The sequence below is a fragment of the Dermacentor albipictus genome, chromosome 7 (assembly GCF_038994185.2).
Source record: "Dermacentor albipictus isolate Rhodes 1998 colony chromosome 7, USDA_Dalb.pri_finalv2, whole genome shotgun sequence".
Lineage (NCBI taxonomy): Eukaryota > Metazoa > Arthropoda > Arachnida > Ixodida > Ixodidae > Dermacentor > Dermacentor albipictus.
In genome coordinates, this window is record NC_091827.1 from 97,663,081 (window position 1) to 97,680,878 (window position 17,798).

General features: G+C 45.2%; 1 protein-coding gene across 1 annotated transcript in view; it reads right to left on the bottom strand.

Annotated features, from left to right (window-relative positions):
* The window catches only part of LOC135897114 (uncharacterized), a 58,769-nt gene extending 42,007 nt beyond the window's left edge, over positions 1–16,762 (bottom strand). The window contains exons 1-2 of the mRNA XM_070521386.1: positions 16,744–16,762; positions 2,723–2,789 (exon numbers count right to left, since the gene is read on the bottom strand). Of these exons, the coding sequence (XP_070377487.1) occupies positions 2,723–2,760 (38 nt within the window). The 5' untranslated portion in view covers positions 2,761–2,789; positions 16,744–16,762. The remainder of the gene's footprint in view (positions 1–2,722; positions 2,790–16,743) is intronic.
* Between the last annotated feature and the right edge of the window lie 1,036 nt (positions 16,763–17,798).

The window sequence follows — 17,798 nt, forward strand, 5'->3', positions numbered from 1 at the left end:
TCCGATGTGTCCGACAACCGCACACTCCGCACCGTCGTTTGGCCGCAGCTGATGTGACGTTCTCTGACGTTCTCTCCACGGAGGCGGCGCTGGCAGGCCGGTTTCTCGCCGTCTTTTTTTTTTCCCTTGCCTGCTGCAGTTTGTTGCCGACACGAAATAGTTACCAGTTCAATAAAGTTATCTCGAACATGTGCTTATGATGCAAAACAGCGCCTACTACACTAGCACTAAAGCTACCGTCGAAATCGGGAGCCGCGACGCGAGGGCCTTTCCGCGGACAAACAGCACACACCGATCTCTATGCACCGACCGCCCGAGCGAGGCTGCTCGCTTCGCTTGCACGTTTGCCCTTCGCAACGACTGCGTCGAGTAAACCAATTGTATTTGATTACGGGCTACCTAAGTGCACAGCGTTAATTGTTTTGGCAAAAATAAGCCCTCTTCATCGAGCTCGGGCTGAATCAAGCGCCGTCGGCCGCAGCGTCCGCCTAGCTATGCCTGCCGGCCGTATCGCTGGCTGTTACCGGAGCCGTCAGTGGACAACGCGCCGTCGTGAAGTGTTCTGTCACTTGCAGGGGCATAATGTTATTGACAGTGTTCACGTAAAGCGAAGCAGTGCTGTGCAGAGTTTTTATATTGCGTTTCTCGACGTGAATCTAAACTCAAGCTGGGGAGGGGGGAGGGGGGCTGGATCTGGGCGGAGCTTACGCGCCGCTCGACCGTTCGGATACACGCACGTTGGATCGGACGCCGAATCGTACCGTGTGTCCCCTGCTTAAAGCTCGCTCATGGTTCGGCGTTAGTCCCTGTATATTCTTTATAAATAAGGAAGCCTACCTAGGCACTGTAAACCCAACAATTGGGGCCTAAATGCCTGCCCTCCTCCCAGCTACAGTTTCGTTTGAGCGACAAAGTCTGATTTCGAAGGCCGTGCTTTTGCAAACTGCATGCGACTGAAGCGGTTGCGAATCTTGAAGGCGACATCCGCTTCGTTTTTTTTATACATATACAGTACATTTTCTTAAACTTCGTATAAAAAAGTGCGTATTTATACAAAGTTAACACTTTTGGACTCAAGAAATTTGTTAAAGTGTCCCTACCGATTGTTGTTAGGAAAAAACACGTAATTTTCTCATTTACGACACATTTTTCTAAAAACCGCAGAGTGGCGCCACTGCAGTATTCGTTTGGTCGACGTACCACGTTGGTTCTAGTGAATGCAGTAAGGCGGTATTTGTTATATTTTAGAAGTTCCTAGACAAAATGTGCTCCTTGTCGTGTGCAGTAACCATCGCAAACCCTCCGGACTCGTGTAACGCCGTTAGTTCGCCGTGTGCTTCGTGCGATCTATCAGTGTCGACAGTGAGTGTCTTACTACAGCGCCCGTCCGAGCTGCCTTTGTTCTGCCGAGCTGCCTGCCCGCGCTCTCGTGAAAAGTCTGGTACTGGAGCTTCGAATCGTAGTGTATGGAAGGCTGTTGAAGGTTGTGCTTTTGTGGAGCTGGAGTTCATCGGAAGTTCTACAGTGCTTGCGCCAGAAAGACGTCGGTGCCTCGGTACCTTTGAGACGAAGGAGCGTTGGCCAAGTATTTTTGAAAGGTAAGCAAGTTTGGCCCTTGCTCGCATTCTTGAACTTATGAGTTACTTAATGAACGTTGTGTAACTAGCTAGAGCAAAGCGCTTTCTGATCGTAGGTTGGCCGTCTTGCTGTGCACATTTAGCAAGCAATTTCACGAAGGCTTCCTCTGATGTTACAGCGTACTTGCATTCTGCTGTAAAATATATGCTACCCGCCTTGATTGCTATGCCTGAATGGGCACACAATTATGAAAACACTGAAAGTTGCTGTTCGTTCGGTAGTTTTCTGGCAAGAAGTTATTCGTTATATATGCATTCCCGCAAGTACAGTACATGTGTAATGTATCCGTCGATGTATCATGGGCTTCGCGCGTTGGCACACGATTCCTATGTTTGACGCTTAAGCGGATAGAAGCTTGTATGAATATTTTTCTATGTATACAGTTTGGTTTGGAGGACCACGTCGCGAGAACCTGTGTATTGTTTATGTTCTTGAGTGTCTTCGCGTATTTGTCTTCTATGTTGCAAACCCGACATATGCCGATATTAGAGTAACGAAGTTTATTTTTAATCCAGACATTTCAGACACCGGCCTTTAAGAAAGACATAGACCAACCAATTCTTACGAACGGGATGCCAGCTCTTGCAATCGTAGGTTATACGGTAGTGCGTAATAAAGTAAGGACTGCGATTTTGTAGCGATACTTAGCCCTCGATTCTATACCACTCTTGTCGCCCACCGCAAACGGCCGGCTGTTCCAGTACGTAGCACGGGCCGGGGCTGCGGTCAGACCACTAACTAATAACGAAAAGGAATAGCATCGCTACAATATCGCGATCTAGCTTTCAGAATGCTTTTCATGTGCTCAATATTTTTGTTTAATCCAATGCGCCACGTTTTACTGCATATATGAGTTTTGTTTTTGATTTTCCTGGTAGCCTGTTGTTGCTGATTTCGTTCCTTCCTGAAACTTCACTTGTTACAAAATATCAGTGTAACTTCCTTAGATATAACAAAAAGACATTTGTGCAACCAGGCGCAAATTCATGCAGCTGGCTGTGTGAGGCTCTCTTTGCAATTCCACATGACACTGGTAAATCACAAATTCCCAGGTTCCCAGCAGAATAAATTAAACATTTCTTACTTTTGAAGGCTATGCGGATTCTGGAGGCATCCCTGCATCGAGCAGGAACCTGCTGCACTGCTGGAAGCTGGACAGCACGACAATAAAGCACGTGATCTGTGCGCTTTCTCAAAGGTGCGTACAAAACTGGTGCTGCCTTTCGAGTTGTAGGATACATTTGTGTTATATGCAATCATTTTACTGTATTGCCATTTTCAGGATTTCTAGTGGCTGATCACGAATTTTATGTTTTGGTGGAGTGCCCTCAGTTTAATGAATTTACCTAAAGTAGCCTCCTCTGAGTTAAATATAATTGGGTGCTTGAGTAATTATGCCTTATATACTCCATATAGACTATATTATTCTAGCCAAAATGCCTTTTCAAGAACCATGAATTGAGGTTTCGTGCCTTGAATAATGTGCTCTAGAGTGTCTAGAAAAATGCGTTGTACCACCTAAAGACATGGTTTACGGAAAAGTGCCTTAAGCAATGCTTTCGCACAAAAGTTGTATCATCAAGAGTTTCAGAGAAGCCTGTGTGGTCGGTATGAAACATGACAAAGACAGACATAGACCAACCAAATACAACATTAAAAGCAATACATTTTGGCTTCCATATGGAAGCCTTGTTCACAATAAGGCTAAAAAAAGTGGAAGTGCATATTTAATTAAGTAAGTTTTAGCATAAGATGGGCGTGGGCTCCTTGGTTTCAGATAAACGTGTGTCCTGTTGATTGCATCTCCAGGGAATCCGGGTACAGGCATGGCTTCCAGTTTCTTTCCTGGCCGATTATGCTAGACACTATCCAGTCACTATTGTGTTTAGTCATTGCTGCATGCTCTGCCAAAGCATTTGATGCCACTCTTTTCTCATCCACATCGTTCTGATGTTGGCGTAGCCATTGCTTAAAGTTGCCCATTGCTCTAATGTAGATAGTATTCATATACACATGTTATGTTTCAAAGGTCAGAATTCATGTCAGTAAAATTTTTGATACGGTTTGTTACTGAGATGGCTACCTCGTTGGTTTAACATGGCTTGTCACTGGGATTGCTCTCTTGTTTGTTTAGCTTCTTGTCGGGTTCTTATGGATTTGATCTTGTGCACAATGAGATGTTACACACACACCTTGCATATACATGAAAAAAAGGTTTACAGCAGAGATAACATATATGCATTGGCATATATATGTGTCAATAAAATACTCGAGCCTCATTTCTGCCTACAGAAACAGAAGTTATTTCTCCTCGAGGGCATGACTGCTTGCAATAATGAACCTCCAAGAAAAGGTTTTCTCTAATCCGTATTTTTGATATCTAAATGCTTATGTGGCATGTACAAACTGCTTGCATCAATTTCTCATTGGGATGAGTGGTCTAAATTTTAAATTTGAGTAATAATTGCAATAAATAACTCATTTCACCTGTCTTCTAATGACTCTAAAATTCTATGCTTCTACCTTGCCAAACCTTTTATGAAATTAGTTTGATGAGGCCCAATATACAGGGCTTTCTAAATTGAAGGTATCAGTACCTATTAAAGACTGTGCTAACTAAGAAAATGCTGCTTGTGTATGTGGTTTATTCATTTCTCAGACAGAAGCTTTACACCCAAGTGCAGTCAGTAAATCGAAAACAATTGCGTCTTGTTCAATAGTTCTCGAGCACTTGTGCGTCACTATAGTCGGATACAAATTTAGAAATAAGGGGAGGCCCCGCCCAGATGAATGAAGCGCGACGTCCGATTGCCTCCGCGACTAAAATAATCCCGCTCAAAAAATCGTGCTTAGGAAACGCGCAATTCCCAGTATAAATAAAGACTTTGATGACTGGTTTAGTGGAGCTCTCGTGCTACAGCACATGCCAGATCGCAACAGAAAAATAACCCCGTGTCTTCCACAACGCTGCCCGTCGTCTGCTCTTTAGCTTCATTGCAAGTGGCAAAAGTAGAAAGAGCAACTCTGCATGGCATTTGTGCTTGTTTACATGTACACGGCACATTTACTACTCCTGTTCCGAGCTGCAAATGAATCAGTTGCTACTGAACAAGTACTTATATAAAACAATGTATTTATCGCAACCATTACAAACCCAAGATGCTCAGTGTCAGCGAAAGCACCGTGTTAAAGCTGAGGAGGGAGGTCAAAGCTTCGCATATTTTGGGTGGCAAACTATCGACGCCCTCACGAAAACGGCCACAAAATGTGGAGAAAAGAAGCACCCTGCACGAAGTAGGACACGTGTGCGCTGAGGTCATGTGCACGATTTCTTTCACCACAACGAGATACCGACGACCGAGAAGATCACTAACGAGTTCTCGAAGCCTATATTGTGTTATGTTTGTGCCCTGGGATTTGCCTGACGGAAGGCCAGTGCTATGGTTTGTCAACCGTCGAGGCAGCATTCATCCCCGCATGGTGCCTGCCTGCTTCGGACACGACTACGTGCACGGCTCGAGTTTCCTCGCGGCTGCACGGCGTCCACGATGGAAGCAGCCACCGGATCACGGACTGCTATTCGGCCCCTCCCTGTCCCGGCAGCAATGCAACCCCCCCCCCCCCTCCTTTCTCCGGCGGCGCCCACACCACAAACGACTCCCGCTGTGTTTGGGACAGTTTCCAAAGGAGGGCTGTGTTTCGACCCGGTGCCTTGCAGTTGGTTCCCTTTGTCCTATGCGGGCCATAAAACTTGCCCGGCGCACCATTCTGACCAACTGCCAAATCGTCCTGACACCGCAGCGCGGTTCAAGGAAGCGCCGGCTACCGAGAGCGGCGTTAGACCCCGGAGGCTGCCCAGACCCTCTCTCTCACGACGTTGTTTCGTCCTTGGGGACTGTCTGGGGGATCTTTGGACTGAGCGGTGTTATTTAAGCAGCTTGCAGCTGCTCTGTTGGTCTCTGTCCTGATAACGACGACAACATGTAAACATTGTATAAAGAATTATTCGCAGAGAAAACTCTCCTCGTCTCTGACTCTGCGTGAAGCGAGGTCCAGACCTCCTGCCAGCCACACATACCTCGGCAAACGCAACAATGGATCTCCCATCACTGAAGCGGTGTACTGTGTGTCAAGCACAGCAGCCAAGCATTCTCCCGTGACCTCTCAAATAAATAAGCGGTTCATTTGATGACATATTTCTTCTAATGGAAGCCCAATTCTGAAAAAGCAACGTCCTGCACAGATCATGCTCAATATAAGCGTTGGCATGGAAACGTGCTGTAATGCCGGAAAATTTGAATGCAAATGCAATTAACTCTGAATAACTATGTGGGGCCCGAAATGCTCATTCGGGCAGCCACTGTCCAGCTTCACACGAAAAAGCAGTAGTCAACCTGAATGAAATTGACAGCCACTCTTAGCTGCCTGCACGCCAAAGCACATTGTGCTTTGCGTGCAGTTGTGCTGCCCCTACTGTTTTTTCCAGCCCGTTGAGATGAATAATGCCAATGTCAGAAGGCCCAAAATACTCTAGTGGGCAGCCACCTATGAGCATGACGGGCCCTGTGATGAAATAACAGTCATCAGGGCACGCTTCAAAGGCACATTTAGCAGTCTGCACGTCAAAGCCCAGTCAAGCCGTCACCACTGTTGGTGAAACGGCAGCAACCAATGCGACAGTGACAGCCACTGTTGGCAGCTTGCATGCAAACACACATTCATGTGGTGGCATTGTTTATTTTGGTTACCTGGCCTAGGCAAGTAATGCGAATAAGAACAATTATCAAACATCATTAGCTTAGTTAGGCCCAATATACTCAGTCGGGTAGCTATTATTAGCAGTAGTCGAGGGCACACTTGAAAGGCACCATTAGCAGTCTGCATGTCAAATCACAGTCATACCGCAGTCATTGTTGTATTTATTTATCTGACCGGGCAAGTAACACCAATGTAAGCACAATTATTCACCCTGAATAGCTCTGCTAGCATTGTGCTAAAAAATGCTGAGTGAAGTTGAATTTGTTTTATTGAGGCAATTATTTAATTTACAAGCCATCGGCATGTCGATCAACGGCCAGGTTCAGACAATGTCATTTGTGAAGTAATAAATGGTGAAAGTTGCAAAAGCTCTCAGTGCACTGCTTTGCTGGGCTCCATTCACTGAAGAATGTCTTTGCAACGGCGGAAGCGTCAGACAGAAATCACACCCCGCTGCACATTGTTATTCGTGCTGAAAATTTTCGCCATCATATGTGATAGGCAGCGAAACCGTTTGTTTACTAAGACTGAATGCATGAAAAATGCAACAGCATAGCAAGGTGTTTCACAATATGCAGCCTTTCATGTGCACTTCTGGCTAGCTGCCACATGCACTGATGCATAAACGTGAGCAGAGGTAAGAGGCAAAGTTGCTGTACAACCCACATGACGCTTTTAAGAAAATGTATCTCTAAACCTTTCTGTTCTGATAGGCGATCAAAATATGCTTTGAGCAAGTTGGTTAATCACATTGCAGCAACAATACAAGAAACAAGGACAGAAAACGCAGCGAGTAGGCAGATTGAGAAGACGAGGTAGACCAGTGAGAAAGGTTTTAATGAGATGGAAGAGGCCAGTCCTGCAGTGTACAGGAGTTAGTGCTTTGAATGAGATTGGCTAATGAAAATGTGTAAGGACTTTGCTGAACGAAAACTATCGAAAACAAATGCTAATATGAAATAAAAGGACAAATATGAGTAAGTGCAAACACGCATGGAAGCAGGAACGCTGGCAACACAACTTATGCGTGACTGTGCCACCGCGCGCATTCTACAGCTTGCGTGCGCGGTGAGCACTGGTGGAAAGAAATCAATCGACGGTGCTATACACAACGCTCGAACACCGCCATTAGACGCTCGGCTATCTCACTGTTGACAACGATCACTCACGCTAAGTTGACGGCGACAAATCTTTGCATTGGAGGCTTCTTTGTCAAATATTTTCTGTTGAGACGCTCGTAGGTTTGTTTCACGCGTGCACACTTTTCTAATTTCTCCTCAGAATGGTTTTTCTCCATCACTTTACCCCGCCCGACGAAAAATGCAGCGACACGGTACACGAACTCACCCGCCGCTGACAGCAGGCACCAGACTTTGGCAAACTTTTCTTGTCTTAACTTCACTCAGGAGCGAAATAAAAAAGAGATGAAACAAACAGGCAGGATGTGTGTTTGCAGCAATCACCGAGGCATCCTATTTTCAGACAAAGCGTAGCACAGCATCAGCGATGCTCGCTGCAATGTTTCTTCGCCGGATCACGGCTTAGAATAAACGCACGCGGCACAGATGCCGCATTGTAAGCTCGCAGTAATATTTCCGGCGTGATAGACAATGACAAACAGATTGGGAATTCACTGTGACGAGGCATTGACACGCACAGCTGACGCGACTTGGCCCAGTTCGAAGCCCGGGCGGTCATCTTCGAAGGCGGGCCACCGGCCGTCCAGCGCATGACGTCAGTCCAGAGTGCGCACCCATTAGTGGATGCTCGTGTGCATCTGCCTCGGAGGAGTAAAGGCCCCTGTTTTTCTAAAGTTGTATCCGACTATAATCGAGCACAGCTTGACCCTTGGCCTAATACTAAATCAGGCTTGAAGCTTTCACTGTGTGCTAACCGCTAGAACAGCACCAGATTTCATTCTGTGCCAAGGGGTGGAACGCATTTGCTTAGAGCTAGGCAGATGAATGTCTTTCTTTTGCATTGAAGTTCCCAATACTTTCTAGTCTTAGGTGAAAGTACACAGCTCAGCACAACGCATGTATGGTATACGTAAGGGTACTTTGTTCTTTAAACCGTATCAACAAGAAGCAGCTACTTCCGTTTTTGCAAACCTTACCTTATTTCCTAACCTTTCCTTGATCAAAAGTGTAGAAAATTAATCTGTGCTTGTTCTGTTGTTTCACAGGTAGACATCGGCGACGGTGTATGTGTTGAAAAGGGCCTGCTGAACAGGCTGCGCCTGGATGCTAACAACTCGGGCTTTCAGTTTGCGGGGGGCCTCCTTAAGGCTCCTTTTACAAAAGAAGAGGTTGAAGGGAGGCGCTACACATGGATGTGCAGCGATTGTTTGTGACAGCGTCACTGCTGGCAGGCCTGGCCTGCCTTTTCGCTTTGTTCTGGGTCTTCCACGTTATCTACTCGAAAAAGGCCCACAGGATTTTGACATTTATTGAGCACTGCTTTCTGGATTTTCGCTACACAAAGCCGCAGGTGAAAGCATTGGATTTAGTCAATTTTTACAAGAACTATTGCTAGGCAAAAAAATTTTCAGATGCATATCCTCAAGAAGGTTTCTGTCAAAATTATTTTGCCTAACAAAAGCACTCGTGGGTTCTGTGGCTGACAGGTCGCCCAAGCCATGTAGCACAGTGCTTGCTTTAAAGGGACACGAAAAAGAAAATTTATTTGAGCTTTATTAAATCATTCTTCTACAACACCGAAAAAGCAACTCCCACCATGAGAATTGGCTTGATAAGCCAGATAACTTGCAAAAACGAAAACTGTTGTCGCCACCACCACCTTATAGTTCCTGCACCAGATCGCTGTGATATGGAATTTGACGGTGTCTGTTCGGGTCTAGCTAATGTTCTACTGGCCAATATTGATGAATTCTGTTGTAAAGGTGTCAAAGAATATACTTAGTTGAAGTATGACTCCACACTGATGTGCGGGCACTGCATAAAACTTGAAAAATGAAAGTTAAATCTTCATTTTCTCATCTAATAATCCGCTTATTGCCACAATGTTCATGAATACAGTTCTGAAAGATTGTTTTATTAGTCTAAAATGATTTACTGTTTCACTTTAGTATTTCTGTAATGGACCTTCAGCAACAAAATGTGTGTTAGTATTCCACAGGTATTCTCAGCGGGGGCAAAAGCACCAGCAGCATGCTCAATGATTCTGTACCAACTGATAACTTGAAGGATATCCTGTGCCACTAGGGTTAGGCCAACGTGGCTCTGTGTTAATCACCACAAGTGTATTATGCAAAACTTAATGGCCCAGAAATTGGTAATTCAGGAGGGAGTTGAATTAGCTATTTTTTTTCTTTATCATGGACTTCTCACATTACACTTTGTCACAACGCATTCACTTTAAAGTAACTGTGGAGAATAAGGTGGTTTGGTATTCAGACATGCCTTCTGTGTGTAAACAGTGTTAGATGAGCAATACAAAGATACACCATAGGTGCTGACTGGCAACATGAAGGGGTTTGAGGGCAGCTACAAATATACATCCTTGTAGTCGTACCATAGCACCATGTTCAATTTGTCACACAAGCATATGGCATCCATCACAACTGCATGCCTAGAAACGGACAAGGGCAACAAACTCAATTCCCTTTCAGTCTATCTAAGAAGCACTACAATTTTTAGGCAACGAAATTGAAATCTGGCTTGTACCCATAAGTACTGCAATACAGTTGTGCAACGTGTTCCTCTTGTGTGGAAAAAGGGCTGCATATGTTTTCTTTGAGCACAAGGGGGAGTGGTATCAGTTAGAGCCCCTCCATCCACGTGCCACTGCCGCTTTCTTAAGTAGCGACCTTTGTTGTGCGCCGCCTTTTCCCCTCACACCAAATCCGGTTCCAGCATTTACAGTTTAAAAGTTTCCGGTTCCGGCGTTACCGCTTCCTGAAGTTGTGCTGCGGGAATTTCCGCTTTGACTGCCGATGGTGAGACGCCCACGCGTGCTTAGCAGAGCTGTGGGAGTCACCATGAGAAGAATGCAAAGGCGACAAGCTGTTGTATTCCACTGTAGTAGTAATTCGTGGTCTCTGTTTTCTAAATGCACGAAAAACGGCAGTGGTCTCCAAGCGCCCAGCCACTACATTCCACTGTACGTTGTCTCTCGTGGCACAACCCGTCGCAGGTTGACGCGAAACAGCGAACACGATCAGATCGCTGATTGCAATAGGCGGTGGTACTTGGATGGAATCGCATTCACAGTTTAAACCGCAGCTGGTGCAATTAAAGCCTCTCCATCGACGCGAAAGTAAACAACGTTAAGAAAAACATAGCGTTACTTCCACTCGGAACAGGAAGCTGCAGCTACGGAAATTCCGCTTGACACCGGAAGCTAAGGGGGTGAGTGGCAGAGGAGCATGGAGGAAGAGGGTAGGTTGGCGGTACTTAACCTGGTCGGCGGAAACGTGCATGGAGGGGCTTTAGTATCAGTTAATGGCTGTTTTCACATATATGTTTTGTCGTGTGTATTAGCAATCACCATTTTCCTTATCTGAGTGAGGTCATTTTTTAGAAAGTTTGAAAGTTTATAGAACATGTTGCTCATGGTTGTTGCAGTTTTCTTCCTAACTATCCATTCATTGCACTGTGCACCCATGTCTTGGGCAACTAGCTGTTTGAAGGTCAGTATGCTATCGATGGGTCTAATGGTAATCTCTAGTGCCCTCTCATTTGCTTGTTGCAATACTGAGGAGTTTTGTATATTGTGTCACTTGTTTATTTTCACTGTACTTTAGTTTCACTACATCTTGAATGTGTTGTGATAGTTTTTCTTTTGCAATGAAAGATATGGTGGACAGTTGCCAACACTAATGTGATAGTATGAATGCTTGCTGTATTTATCACGATTGTTTCATTTCGCTGGGGCACTAATGGTCATTAGCAGCAGATGCTAGCTGCCCTTAAGTGCAATGTTTTTATGTTGCATAGTATTGTTCATGATCCATTGAATGCACTGCACGCGCATGTTGTGGACAACTGCCTGTTTGAAGAAATTGTCTGCATATTCAGTGGGTCTAATGTGAACATCTCTACTACTGACTTAGCTTCACTACATCTTGAATGTGTTGTGATAGTTTTTATTTTGCCGTGACAGATGTGGTGGGCAGTTGCCGGCACTAATGTGATAGTACGAATGCTTGCTGTATTTACCACATGGTTGTTTCATTTCGTCTGAGGCACTAGTGGCCGTTAGCAGCAGATGTCATGTGGCCTTATCTGCAATATTTTTATGTTGCATAGTTTTGTCCATAATCATCCATTGAATGCACTGGAGACCCATGTTCTGGACAACTGCCTATTTGAAGGAATGATCTGCATATTCAGTGTGTCTAATGTGAACATCTTTAGTACTGCCTCTGTATTTGTGAGTTAGATTTTGTATTGTGTGTCATTTTGTTTTCACTGTGCTTTAGTTTCACTACATCGTGAATGCGTTGGTAGTTTTCCTTTTGCAGTGAGAGATATGGTGGGCAGTGGCCGGCACTAATATGATAGTGCGAATGCTTGCTGTATTTACCACATGGTTGTTTCATTTTGTCTAGCGCAGTAATGGCCATTAGCAGCAGATGCCATTTGGCCTTAAGTGCAATATTTTTATGTTGCATAGTTATGTTCATACTAATCCATTGAATGCACTGCACACCCATGTTCTGGACAACTGCCTGTTTGAAGGAATGACCTGCATATTCAGTGAGTTTTATGTGAACGTCTCTAGTACTGACTGTATATTTATCAGTTAGATTTTATATTGTATGTTGCTTGTTTTCACTGTACTTTAGTGGGATTGCACATTGAATGTGTTGTGATGTATTTTATTTTGCTATGAGAGATCTAATGGGCAGTTACCAGCCCCCAGTCTGTGTGTTAGTACAAATATTTATTATGCTTATCACAGCATCTTATAAGGCTATAGTTTTGTGATGATTAACTCATGCCTGACTTTTTTATGAGAAACATGTCAGAACTAATAAACAATCCCTCATGCTTGGGATCCATGAAATCATCTTTGTAATCTTTCAATTGTCTTCGAAATATTTCCACATCAGGCCCAAGAAACTCCAGAACGGGCTTGAAAAACTACTCTCGGAAAGAACCGAGAAAACCTGATGAACCAGGTAAAAAAATACTCCGAGATCAGCTCCAACAAACCACAGAATGGGCTTGAAAAATTACTCTCAGGTAGAGCTACGAAACCTTGATAACGAGGTAAGAAAATACCCCGACATCAGTACCAACAAACTCGAGAATAGGCCTAAAAATAACTCCCAGGAATAGCCTAGAAAACTGGATGAATGAGGTAAAAAAATACTCCCACATCAGACCCAAGAAACTCGCGAATGGGCTTGAAAAATAACTCTCAGGAATAGCCTCTAGAACTTCGTGATGGCAGTAAAAATATTGTCCCACTATCGTCCCTAAAAACCTTCCCACAGATTAAAAAATTACTCTCGTTTCTACATACAAAAACCTTGGTCAGCATGGTAGTAAATTTTTACCTCGACTGGTACGTAGTAAAAAAAAACCAGAAACGGGAATGCGATACAGGACGAGCTGTTTACTCCCGTTTCGCGTTATTTTTGTTTAGTGTGCATGCACTCATGTTATGATAGCCTAACGCCTTGAATATAATTGCAGGAATGGAAGAACGACAATTTAGTCTCTTTTTGGCAAGCTGTTCAAAGAGAGCGCTTTTAATATATTGGAGTGTGGGAAGAATATAAAAATCGTACCACTGAATCACGATGAAGAGAGTGTATAAGTGATCTCATTTATGAAAGGCTCAGTGCTTTTTCTGGAATTCACACAGATCAGCATAATACAACCGCTTCCGCATAAGTGATGTGCGCATATGAAGCAGCGAAGAGCGCACATAGAAAGAAAGGAGCACGAGCAGAGAGTGTTTAGTGATTACCTTTAAGCGATAGGCCGCCCACGTTTTCGCATCAGAAACAACGCGAGTACGGTTGACGTGTAATTATGCAGATGTAGCTCAAAAGAACAGGGAGGGCATCACACACACACACACAAAAAAAGAAAGTCAAGCCTTGCCCTGCCGAAATATAGGGGCATGCGAAGCTTGTCCTGCGTGCACCCGGCCTTTCTCATGGCTATGTAACCCACAGATTACGGTGCCGGAACGCTACGACCTCCCGCCCCTTCAACTCGGGATCTTCTCGTTGCTGTCGGATAGCCTGGCCTCGGGCGGCTCTAACGGCTGCATGCCAATCGTGTCAACTCATCAAACCGCACTTTCCAGCAGCTGCTCCGCTCTGGGAGCCACTGAGTTTTTTTTCGCGTGCCCACGGCAACGCCACTTTTAAGCTAACACAAGCTGCGGTTCAAAAAAAAATAATAATAATAATAAATTGACCGACGATCGCCATACCTCCTAATGCAAATTTCGAGCGCAGCTGGTTAGTGCTTTGAAATGGCGATATATTTTGGGAAAGAATCTCATTCTGAACGACAGGGTTTACTCGGCGGCGGCGCGTAGGCCCTGCTCGGACAGCTCTTTAGCAGCAGCGGCAGACGAGACACTTCCACCGGGGACACTAAAGGTTACTATGAAGTCAAGTTAAAGTGATAAAGCAATGCTCTAGAACGTCTAAGTCGTCAATATAATCGCGAGCAGAGCTTTAGTAACCGAGAAATTGAGGCAAATGCATGACACCATTTGAGACCCCCTAGCGACATTCCGGTACTAGCCCGATGACTTAGGCACTCCTCATGATAATTTATGTCACTAGTACTCAACTACTCGTATCAAAAAGATAATTTCATTAGGTTATAAGACGGAGGAAAATGCTACTTGTCTACTTCTATTCGATTCTGAGAAAAAATAACATTTTGACGTTGCCCTTGAGTAGTATGGGTGGTCGAAAGGTTTCGTTTTCACTCAACTCTGCGCCGCGCGCGCTTTGGAGTTTGAGTTGTTCCGTTATCACATCATGCTGCACTGGTTCTGCTGGCTCGCGAAACTTGCATTTGGAACAAGCATCGAGAATGCCACGTCCATATGATGTCATGGGATGCGCGAATGGTCCGCTGAACTTGTCCAAGGGCAGTTGCAGCGGCGAATCCAACGTTACTTAACACTGTGCCAACGAGTGAACCTCTCCGTTCGAAGTGGTAAAGTGCCGTGCCTCTGGCACAGCGCGTTGGCAAACAGCCGAAAAATTCGCTTAGGGAGCTCGCTGCAGTTTTGTCCAGAGGATTACGAGTTCATCGTCAACTTACTGAAGTCGTGTGGAGTGTCTTTCAAAGCAATGCTTTCCAGTAGCGCTGTTCCGTCGGTCTTGCCTGCATTCTCCGAAGCGCAAGAACTGCAGGTCGAAAAGTGCGGCATTTGGCTTTCACGAAGGAAAAGCTACAAATGTGCGAATATGTACAGCCTTGACATAGTTGCCGTCCCAGTAGTACGCAACGACGCCAGCAGCGCGAGCCCTCAGGAGCAGGTCACGTTCATCAGTGCCTAAATCGCTGATGTCGGGCTCAGCATTACGAGCCAATGTGTCGTTGTAAGGGTCGTCCATTGCAACGAGCGTCGAAGTTGGCATCATAAAATAAAGAACCAGATTATCGTCGCGCGCTTTCCTTTCCGCTAGCCACCATAGTTCCGCTTTCGTGCTGCTATCGGCTCTGTCTTGGCTCTGTTTCTGGCCGCGCCTTTGCATTTTGCGCAGAAAAGCCGTAGCGCCGTCTGCGGGCGCCGTTTTACTCACCGACGGCGCAGCGTCACTATGAGACCATGACGTCACCACTCCTCAATCGGACGGCGGCCGATTTGAACTGCCCTAGAGGTACGCGGACGCTTCAGAACGCATTTTCTCTTATAATAAGTCTCTTCTAAGCATGAAACAAGCGCTTCGAGGTTTCTGGGATGTTATGTCAACAGTTCACATTGACTTAATATTAACCTTTTGTGTCCCTTTAAGAAACAAAGCGCCAACACGGGAACGCGTAGCTCGCGCGAAGCGCATTCGCTAGCCGCGGCGATGCCACAGGCCATGTAGCGCATGCGCAGTGGGTCCGAAGCCCACGCCAGCGCTCTCTTTCTGCACTTGCCGCATGCCTGGTCATTTCCAGCACTCCATTTTCCGCCTCATCCTTTTCGCCATACGCTTTCGTTGCCTTGAGGGTCCTGATTAGGTTGCATGCTTCTGTGCGCTGCCCTCTTTTCTTTGAACCTCCCGCTACGCTCCGCCTTCGCTTTCATGTTGAGCAGTGCTCGTTCGCTAGCGTACGCCGACGCCTACGCTCGCCGCAGAAACGGGCACCTGAGAGCTCCGCTTTAATATACAACTTCCTAGTTTCCCTAAACTCTCAAAGTATTTGCATCTTTGGAGCCGTATATTGTGCCAAAACAATATACGTTGTCTGTCTGGCATGTGCACAGTTTCTTCAAAACCTGCGTTCTTGACTGTTTATCAAGAATGCTATGTCGCACTAATTACACGTACGCCGTTCGTGATCTCGAATAACCGGGCGTGAAGGGTAAAAGAAAGAGAGGGCAATCAACATGACGATTATCGTTTGGGGGCAAAATCAACGCCAAAGTCTGGATATATTTCCCGGAAGGTAAATATTCAGTAGCCTCCGCAGAAGTGGGATATTGATATTGAGCTTGGTGATCGTATGATTACGAGGCTGTAGATGGTTTTAAAACATGACATAAAATTTGGTATCATATTGGTTGAAGTTCATTTGCGATATCTATTACTTCGCATTAAACCTTTTGAAAGCGCAAACTAAGAACCAAAACAATCTAAGGTAAACAATAGCAACGCCCATGTTTACAGCAAGAATAATCCTGAAAAGTGATCGAAATAACTTCTGAACGCGAAAGAACTGTATCACTAAGCATTAGAATAGTCTTTGATCAAAGCTGACATAAGCGTGGTATTTAGCTCAACTGGAGCCTAAATGGAAAACGTAATTTTAGCCACAAGTCTCGTTGGAATAAAACATCGACGCATTGCCTGCTTTCTAATGCTAACGGAAGGCGCAGCTTCAAAATAGAAACCAACTGAAATCGAGGAAGAGATAAGCTAAAAATTTCGTAATGATTAATAGTGCAGCTCTTCACATTTCAATATGTTTCTTGCTGAGCCATCAGAACAATATCATTACAAGTTCTCCTTTAGGAGCATTAGCTTTGAAAAGCCGCCGCCAGTCTAGAGCTGCTTCGTTAAGAACCCCCTAATTCATAATGATGGCACTTCGGACATCACTTTCTGCAGACAAAGATGGCAGATGAGCAACGGATTTGGCAATGCAAAGCCAAGTACCAAGCGTTCTATGCCATAAAAATTCTTACTTGAAGTTGTTGTTCCTGCTGCTGCTTTAAAGCATGGCTCGTATTACCTGAAGTCGAACATACCTGCCAAACTTCTTCGTTGTCCGGGTAGTGCGCAATGGTGACGACCGGTACCCTACATCATGTCACGATGAAGACAACTTCTACACATCACTGAAATATAGTAAATGCTAAGAGAGAAAAACTATTGCATTAATTCCAGCTAGAAATAGAGCACAGTGATTTGTATAACCAAAAGAAAATTATATGACTGCTACTTGTGCAAATGTTTTTTCTGCAGTAATTATTACTCTGAGTGCGGTGTTACTTTTACCTTTCTATATCACCCATACCCATTATAAGTAACTGGCGAAAACTTGAATAAACTGAATGTATTTTAAGTGCTGCGCAAAAATATTGGGCTTATTTGCTTTTTTTTCTTCAGTTACCCAGTGACCACCCTGCCGAACAACGACATGATTGAGTTAACTTATTCACCGCGGCTGTTGCACGTCGCAAGTGACCGCGGAGGTAACAAAATACAGCCTCGTATAAGTAGTAAACATTTTACCGTCAGACAGCACCCACGTCATCTTGCATGGACATTTTTCTTTATTTTCCACATCACGGGATGCCGTCGCTGCGGATGAAATGGGATCAGCAACACTGTCGTAAGTGCCGGAACGCGAGAGACGGTGAACCATCTCGGCCGATGGCCTTGCTCTTATTAAAAAATGGGGTTCATAAACCGCCACCGTTATTTGTTTTCAAACGAACCACGTTGGAAGCACGTCGAGAGCAGTCGAGTTCACCGTGTTTCATTCGCGATCTGGGCCACTTTCTCATTCGCCACTTTCTGGGCGGGATTGAGCCGAGAAAATAAAAAAAAAAACTCAGTGCCCTTTTGCTCTGTGAAGAAGGATGACCAGCGAAGCTGTGTATGTGGGCCCCTTCATGGCGAACTGCACCTCCGCCGCGGGTCGGCCCGGCATAGCACTATCTTCGTGATCGGCCCACGTATGGGGAGTGCTTAACGGCTGCTTCGCCTCCGCCGCGGGTCGGTCCGGCATTGCACA